This window comes from the organism of the source record quoted next, unplaced genomic scaffold (genome assembly GCF_019419815.1).
Source record: "Pyrus x bretschneideri cultivar Hongxiangsu unplaced genomic scaffold, Pyrus_bretschneideri_v1 Contig34, whole genome shotgun sequence".
NCBI classification, from domain to species: domain Eukaryota; kingdom Viridiplantae; phylum Streptophyta; class Magnoliopsida; order Rosales; family Rosaceae; genus Pyrus; species Pyrus x bretschneideri.
The window spans coordinates 1,730,224-1,738,774 of record NW_025999657.1 but is presented as its reverse complement, the minus strand read 5'-3'; the positions used below and the strand labels follow the sequence as shown (position 1 = coordinate 1,738,774).

General features: G+C 34.3%; 1 protein-coding gene across 2 annotated transcripts; it reads left to right on the top strand.

Moving 5' to 3' along the window:
• Nucleotides 1-3,278: 3,278 nt before the first annotated feature.
• Nucleotides 3,279-7,571, top strand: LOC125480534 (calcineurin B-like protein 1). Of its 2 annotated transcripts, none has more exons than XM_048591468.1 (9): nucleotides 3,279-3,567; nucleotides 4,233-4,380; nucleotides 4,874-4,956; nucleotides 5,373-5,432; nucleotides 5,890-5,998; nucleotides 6,132-6,184; nucleotides 6,608-6,688; nucleotides 7,021-7,133; nucleotides 7,226-7,571. In XM_048591468.1, exons 2-9 carry the CDS (start codon nucleotides 4,302-4,304, stop codon nucleotides 7,287-7,289), a joined length of 642 nt encoding a protein of 213 aa, XP_048447425.1. In that variant the 5' UTR covers nucleotides 3,279-3,567; nucleotides 4,233-4,301; the 3' UTR covers nucleotides 7,290-7,571. The 2 variants fall into 2 exon arrangements, with proteins under 2 accessions (XP_048447425.1, XP_048447424.1); XM_048591467.1 differs by having other exon boundaries at nucleotides 3,280-3,571.
• The last annotated feature ends 980 nt before the right edge of the window (nucleotides 7,572-8,551 follow it).

Genomic DNA, 8,551 nt, shown 5'->3' with positions numbered 1-8,551 from the left:
GTTCACACAAAAAACCCCTAATGAATTTTTTTTCATTAAACTCCCTTTATAAAGGTAAAAGACGTAAGTCAACTAATTGACACTTTCTCTCTTTTCTTTCATCATCCTTGCCGGCCACATAGTGTTGATTTGGGCTTTGGGTTTTTATCATTTCAAGTCATCCTATGCTTGAATAAAAAGCCCAATGGGTTTGGGCCCGAATGAATCCGAACTTTTTTTTAAGCCCAAAACGATCTTTCATTGCTTCTAAGATTTCTTTAGACTTTCTAATTAATCATAGCACTTAATTAATCCAACTAATTAATTAATTCCATCATCCTTTAGTTGTCTCACCACAAGAGTGTATCAGTGTACAATCGTTTTAGGTTCTAATTAACGAGCAATGAGGTGATTGGTACTAATCCAATTGATTAGTATTTATCCAATCACTTAGTGAATTAAAACTTACTTTTAATTCTCCTTCTTCTTTGATGACTACTTATTTAATCATCTAGAAGAACCCACAAACCATAAGTGACATCTAACCATATATCATGGCTAGCCAAGCTAATGTAGAATTTGGTCGGAGAACCTATTCAGTTGGAATTACAATGTAATTCGATCATTCTTTAATACAATACTCACAATCACATTACTAGGGTGTGGATACTTTATGTCAAACCCCTAATGTGATTAAACTATGTCATATGATTCAATTGAGTCGTATAGGAATGCCTTCCATCATTACACTTGATACTTCGTCCGAGAATTCTCGAATCATATCTTAGAGTATTCTTCTTCTCTTAATGAGGATTAGAGATCCCTTGTTGATCATTCACATGCCTATGAGAATAAATCACTGACCCCAACAATGCATAGAACACATCCAAGATGATATGTGGCCACGTCTCATTATCAAATGATCATCAACGTATCCCCAAGACAACTATGATGTCTCAGGTCAATGGATTACTTACATTATTCCAACCAGTAGAGTTACTTGCTTGACATGTGAGTAGACCTCCATGTAAGTACTCTCGTTTGATTGTGTTCAGTGAACTCATTCCCTTAATGAGCACCTACATACTTATCTTAGTGTCACTACACGAATGGCTTGAGACTTTCCATCCTTCCCATTTGAAGCAGACATAGTACTTACTAGTTCATCCAGATTGTCAGAGTCCGTTTAACAATTTTATGACTAGGAACCTTTTGGACATTATGGTTATGTGAAAAAGGTCTCTGTAGTGTAACATCTTTAGATTACTTCTTCCACCGATCCATTGTCCATGGACTCACTAATTTTGGATGTATATCATTCATTGAGATAGTCCTAATAAGTGACTTTGCCTTTTGTTGTATTAAAGTTATCTATACATACAGACATTGTCCTGAAAGGTTTCTTCCAAAGAATGACTTTCAGGGCATATTCCAACATCAAAACCTCATCAGGTTAGTAAAAACCTAGTAGGAAAACATGCTTGTGATCATAGAGAAAATAGAATATTAAGGTCATGTGGTATGCTTCAGGATATTCCCCTTAAGTTCGACTAAACTCGTTATAAGAACTACTAATGATGCAAATATGGAAGTTTACGCAATCCAATTCGTGAATAAACTTTTGGAAGGTAGACTTTGGCAATGACTTCCCGAAGTGGTGAGCAGAATTGTCTTGGTTTCAGAGTGAGAGAATGTGATGTTTGAGAGCGGTAGAAGGCGAGTTCAAGAACGAGAGAGAGAGAGAGAGAAGTGGAAATGGAAGGCAAAGTCGAGAGGTTGTAGTGGAAGCATACCTTTTGACGATGATGGACACTGTGGCTAGCATGGACAAATGCGCAACTTCATTGTACCAAGAGGAAAAAAAAACGGGGCACAAAGAGCAGTTGAGGGCTATTATCGTCAATTTACTACTGGTGAACAATACTTTTCGACTGGATTTAAGTATTATAATAATTTCAATACTAACCATAAACTACAAACAAAATCAAACAAAGTGACCAAATTCAAATTTAGGCAAAATATAGTGCCCTATGTAGAACAAAGAATCTTATTTTATTTTATAAACTAATGGGTAAATGAGAAATTGAAATTAATACCTTTTTTAACATTGAGATAACAATGACCTAGTTAGTTGAAATAAAAGTCCTTATGGGAAGATTTTGAGCTTAGAAGATGAAACTTTAGTCAAAATACAATAACTTTTGGCTAGATATTAGCTTGATGGAAACTCTAGTTTGATTGTTTAGTGTTTTGGCTTGGAGAGCTAGTTCTTCTGGTTAACAGTAAACTCAATATCTTTAGCTAGGTTTTCAATTTGAACTATTTGAGGAGAAAGAGAGAATGATAATAGGGATTTGACCTGAAAACGGATACCAGCTGTTGACTACCTGATGTTATCTTCCTTAATTTTTATCTGGACTTATGACCAACAATGTAAGATAAACTTACACAGCCAATCTTGTGTCCAATAAGAATATAGCTATAGCTTATAGCTAGGGTGTCACAATTGGATTATTTCAGGAATAAACATTGCCTAATTAAAGAGCAATAATGTAAATTAGCAAGTATAGAGCAAACATGTCAAGTTGATGGAATATGTGTTGCGTGGTTTGATTTGCAAAACTTGGACTTTGAACCATCAAGGTGTTATACTATTTTATATTAACTTTCCTATATTTGCATGATTTTAAAATGGAATTATCAAAATTCCACGTTTTAAGGGCCTAATTCATAACTAACATCCCTTTCTTCCCCAACAAAGGCCTAACTCATAACTAACATCCCTTTCTTCCCCACCAAAGGCCTAACTCATAACTTACATCCCTTTCTTCCCCACCAAGAAGAAAATCCCCCTTTTTTTTTTAACCAAATGATATTATCTACATTAAGAAAATAAGGTGTATTTAGCTTCATTTACAAGTGAAAAGGAATACCACTAGAGCGTAAGTGAGAGGTCTTAAGTTTGATTATCGCCAAAAGGCGAATTTAAATCACATTATTGCTAGACCATTGTGAGGCTAAGCCTACACCCTCTCTTAGTGTAGACAATATCGTTTGTTCAAGAAAAAAATTAGTATTACGGTCTAGTGATGTTTATCTTCATTTGTAATTCAAAGGTTTTAGGTTCAACTCTCACAAAAGACGAATTCAAATCACATTATTGCTGTCCATTATGAAGTTAAGTATGCTCCTTTAGTATAATAGCGTTTGTTAAAAAAAAAAAAAAAAACAAAAACAAAACAAAAAAAAGCAACAACAATAAGTTAATAACAACAAAATGAGATCCAAATCCCATCACGCGCATTCACCCCTCGTGCAGTGGACTCCCCCACCTCCCCCTCCTACCATCTGTTTGTTTTCTTTTTTGGCTTTCGGTAGAAGCTTTTATTTAGACAAATCAGCGTGAATTTCTCGAGAAGTTCGTGATCAAACTCAACCCCAGCCGTCCGATTTACCAATTCTTTTTCTCCACAAGAAACCCATCTCACTCCTTTTCTGCCTCCTTCCAGTTCGTTGCCTCTCTGAATCTGTGTTGTTAGCTTTTCCCTCTCCAGAATTGGCAGCCAAGCTTTTCCGGCCAAATTCTTGGTCGGTAAGTCAATTTACATTCTTTCCCGTTTTAGTTTGCTATAAAGCTTGCTTCTTTTTGCTTAATTGTTTGTGGGTTCGATTTATTTCTGGTTTTTTGGTGTGCTTTTGAGAAAGTTCTGATTTTTCTGAAATTTTGGGGGGTTTAGTGATCTGCGTATTGATATATTCTTGAAATTATTTGTTTGGTTGCTGGGAAAATCAATTTTTTGTTTTAATCCAACAAGTTCATTGGGTTGCTATATGCAAAAGAATATGGAAATTGATTTTTTTATTTAGCTTTTAAGAATTGAAGAGAAAAATGGAGCTATACAGTCATGAAACTTTGCATGCAAACAATTCCAAACTTTCTATTATTTTCTTTCCCTCTTCAATTTGGCAAACATTTAAAAATTATTTTGTTTTAAATGGTATTGAATGGCCGTTACGATTGAGTTCTTATTGACTGTGTTTTTTTTTTCTTTGAACTAGTTGAAGGATGGCTATAACTGCTCCTTGTGCATTTATGCAATAGATTTTTACTAATTAGAGCTACAAATCAAGATAATTATGGGATTATTTTATTTTACATCTGTTATTTCTGATTGATTTGGTGATATGTTATAAGGATGCTGAGTTACTGCTTTGCCTTTTTCACTAATGTGTTGCTTTTTCTGCGTTCAAAGGAGGCATAAGGCCTGGGGAGGGGAGGGGAGGGTGAGCTGAACTTTGGTGTTGGTAGGTAGATGCTCTAAATGGGTTGCTTTAGTTCTAAGGCAAGGCGGCAGTTTCCTGGACACGAGGATCCAGTGAGTCTTGCTTCGCAAACAGCTTGTAAGTTGTTCAATGTTTGCTTTTTCATTAGTGGTTTTTGCATTTTTCTATACTTTTGAATGATGATGACTATTTGTTTACGCCCCGTAGTTTGTTGTAATCTCTTGGTTTGCAATGAAGGCCCTGTACACAGTTTGTTGATCTAAACTTATTATTTAGCAGGTTTTCCTACTTGTTTCGTTTCTCCCAGCGATTATATTTGTCTTTTATGTCTGAAATATGAGACCACTGGATCTCATGTTACTCCAGAGTTTAAGCTATTGGCATTAGACTTTCGCTCCTCTCTAAAGCTTTATATTCTTCCTCAATTAATTGGTTATGACCTCAAAAGATAATCAAGGCATTTGACTACAACATTTTCTTTGTTGCAGTAAATATTGTAACATCATAATATAATTAAACTGATTATTTCATCTCTTTTCTTTCTCTAGCACATGCACAAACTCACTCTTTCATTCTCAGACCAATTTAACGCGTTCGTTTTGGTCCCCAGTTACTGTTAGTGAAGTTGAAGCACTCTTTGAGTTATATAAGAGTATCAGCAGTTCTGTGATTGATGATGGGTTGATAAACAAGGTATGTACCTGCTTGCTACCATCATGCTAATTCTCCCCCAGCCTGCTTTATTGTAGAAATTCAAGTTTTGATTAAGGTGGATGAAAAAGGATTGGATGTTCTAATGACAGGATTACAGTGAATGTTAACGACATTTTACAATTGAAAGTTTCCATGGTGTTGAACTGTATTGGGCAGTGTATTACATGTTGTAACAGGATGTTTAGCTTTGACAGTTTGGTTGCAAATATATATCTGTAAATTCATTTTTGAATTAAAAATTAACATATTTATGTGTAAAATTATTTTTATTTATTTATGCTTGTCTGGTCAAAACTTCTTGATCAACATCTATTTACGAACGTAGTACTACAAACTGTTATATGCCAATATCTGTTAGGAAAATGTGACATTGAGTGTTCTTGGTGAATACGCAGGAAGAATTTCAGCTAGCCATTTTCAAGAATAGAAAGAAAGAAAATCTCTTCACAAATCGGGTATGTATCTATTACTTTACTTATTAGCGTAGCTTTTTTGTGTGCAGATTATATTATATCTATAACCATTGAAATCATGCTGTTAATTATAAAACATTTCCAGAACCATATAAAACTAATTTCTCGAAACTTGTGGTTTTTTTTAACAGTTCATATATTAGATGACTGGTAGGTAATTTAACTTTCATGTATGTATAGGTTGATCTTATGCTTAATCTATTTATCCACATTCTGTATTGTGGTGAATCAATCAACTTTTTGCAGCTGCATCAGTTGTTTAATGAGTTTCATCAGCCTAAAGTGATAACCAGATGTAATTTAAATTTAAAGTAGTTGAAGGTATTCATTTCCTTGTTTCACTGAATCATAACTGATGGTGAATCTAACTATTCTCCTCTCTAAATTTCTGCTCTGGTTCAAGTTTTGACTTTTGTTCTTGAACCAACTCCACATGCAGATATTTGATCTATTTGATGTTAAACGGAAGGGTGTGATTGACTTCACTGACTTTGTGAGATCACTCAATGTCTTTCATCCCAATGCCTCGCTAGAAGACAAAATTGACTGTAAGTTGAATAGACGCATAGATATCTTAAACGTATTTCAAAGAGCAGACTTCTTTTAGTTTATGTACCACAGAACTTCTACATGCCTGTACTATATTCTAAAGTTTGCACTTTTTTTTATGTTGTGTTGCAGTTTCATTCAAGCTTTATGATTTGGATAGCACGGGCTTTATTGAGCGCCAAGAGGTATATTGGTGTTCATCTTTGTGTTTTTTCCCTGTTTCTTTACATTGTATGCTTTGTCTGGGTAGATGCCCAAGTGGGTTAGGATATAAAACAATCAGAACCCATTGCAGGGTTGGTTAAAAATTGTGTTCCCTTGGGGAGTGGGACTTTAACCAGTATCTTTTTGTTATGCATTGGGTGAACTACAACACATTACACTATTGCAGTAGTGATTGAGTTGCACACGCATGGGTTAGAAAATTAAATTATATTAAGCTAACCTTATAAACATCAGAAGAAGGATGAGGATTTGTAAAGATAAGTTGTTAGAACTCTCACAAAATGGAAGTCAAAATTTTCAGCAGCTAGTAAAGAATTTGAGCAAAAAGATCTGAGCTGAAGAGAAAATAATACACGGGAGATCATTGTTTTTGGTTTTGGCAGGTCAAACAAATGTTGATTGCACTTCTTTGTGAATCTGAAATGAAGCTGGCTGATGAGACCATTGAGATAATTCTTGATAAGGTAAGTTGTCACTTGTCTTTGATGAAATGCCTGAGAACCCGAGGACTGAAAAAGTGTACATTTTTTGTCAGAAACTCATTGAAGCCTTCCAGATTGTTTGTCCTCTAAAACATGGTTAACCTTATTTATCTCATTAGTGCCAGCCCATTGGGATCGACTTGAAATTATTATATACCGATTTAGGTGCATTTTGATATACTAATCTGGAGATTCATAGTATACACATTTTAGAGTCATCCTTCGCGTGCTAAGATCTTGATCAGACTATGAATACGTCATCATTTAGCATCACAAATTTACTGGATATGTAATTCTCTCATGTTTGTGGACAGACTTTCTTGGAAGCTGATGTCAATCAAGATGGGAAGATAGACAAGTATGAATGGAACAATTTTGTCTCAAAGAATCCATCATTACTAAAGATAATGACTCTCCCCTATCTTCGGTATGGAACAAATTTTTCCAATCTCATGCATAGAAATCAATGTTTCGTAAATTTCATAGTTCTGAAATATTTTTATTCTTTACTAAATGCAGGGATATTACTACCACATTTCCAAGTTTTGTATTTAATTCTGAGGTTGATGAGATTGCGACATGAGAAGCAATAGCTTAGAAAGGTTATGCATTAGTGTTTAATTTAGTTCCTTGTAGTTTTTATATTAACTATATCAACTAGCTCTCAAAGAAAGTCACCTCAAGAAAAAAAAACAAAAAAGAAACTGAATGAAATCGGAATATATTGATGGAAGGGGAGAGAGCTGCTATCTGCGTTTGGGTACAAAGAAAGTCACCTCAGTAGTAGTTTCTTTTTGGTTTGATTGTAAAGCACCTTCCATGTAATGGATTTTTTTTGGCCATTTTTTATTTTGGCCGTTTTGTACTTGCTTGGGGAAGTCGGGTTAATGCTTCTTTTACTGTAGATTTATAACCATCTTCCACAATTTCGTGAACGGGAAATTTTGAATGCAAAAACATGTTTTATAAGGTTGGGTTTCTCCTTTTTTATGAAAAGAAAAGATGTTTTACAAGTTTGTCTATATGGGCCTCCTGGAATTTTTGAGGCAAGCCTTCTGAAAAGTCATTTCAAAGACATGTTAGTTCCACTTCCACCATAAAACCATCAATGGTACCTTTACGTAAGGGCATTCAGAAGAATTGAAAGATTTGGAATGGATTTTTTCTCCTCATCTTACCCTCATTTTTTATTTTTTGAGTGTAACAATATATTTAAACTAAAAGGAGGAGGAGTTCGGTTAAGCCCCACAATGGGCAATTTAATTTGTTATGGAATTAGTCATTCATGAGATTCGAACTTAAGACCTTTCATTTACAAGTGAAGAGGAATACCATCAGATTGTGATACTAAGTGGTGCCCTTCACATTAATCCAACACCAAATTTTGTTCTCTCAGCAAAAAAAAAAAAAAAAAAATTTAAATAAAAATAAAAAGAAAGTTTTCACAAAGTTAATTTAAAATGAAAATAAATTTCTACTAGAAAATGAATAAATACAAAAAAAATAGCATATAAAATAATTTCAATTATGTGGAAAATTAAGGGACCTTGCATCCTTTTAGCCACTTAATACAACAGTCTAGTGATATTTCTCTTTACTTGTAAGTTAGTGAGAGGTCTTTGGTTCGATGCTTGCTAAAGGCGAATTTCACGTTATTGCTAACCCATTGTAAGTCTAAGCCCACTCCCTCCCCTTTAGTGTAGATAATATCGTTTGTTCAAAAATAAAAAATAAAAAAAATAGTTTCAATTCATGTGAATTAGTAAAAAGATTTTATGGTTTAGTGCTAATCCTACCTTTGATTCCTGAAAATTTTAGCAAACAGTTTCTGTAGGAATTTGATTC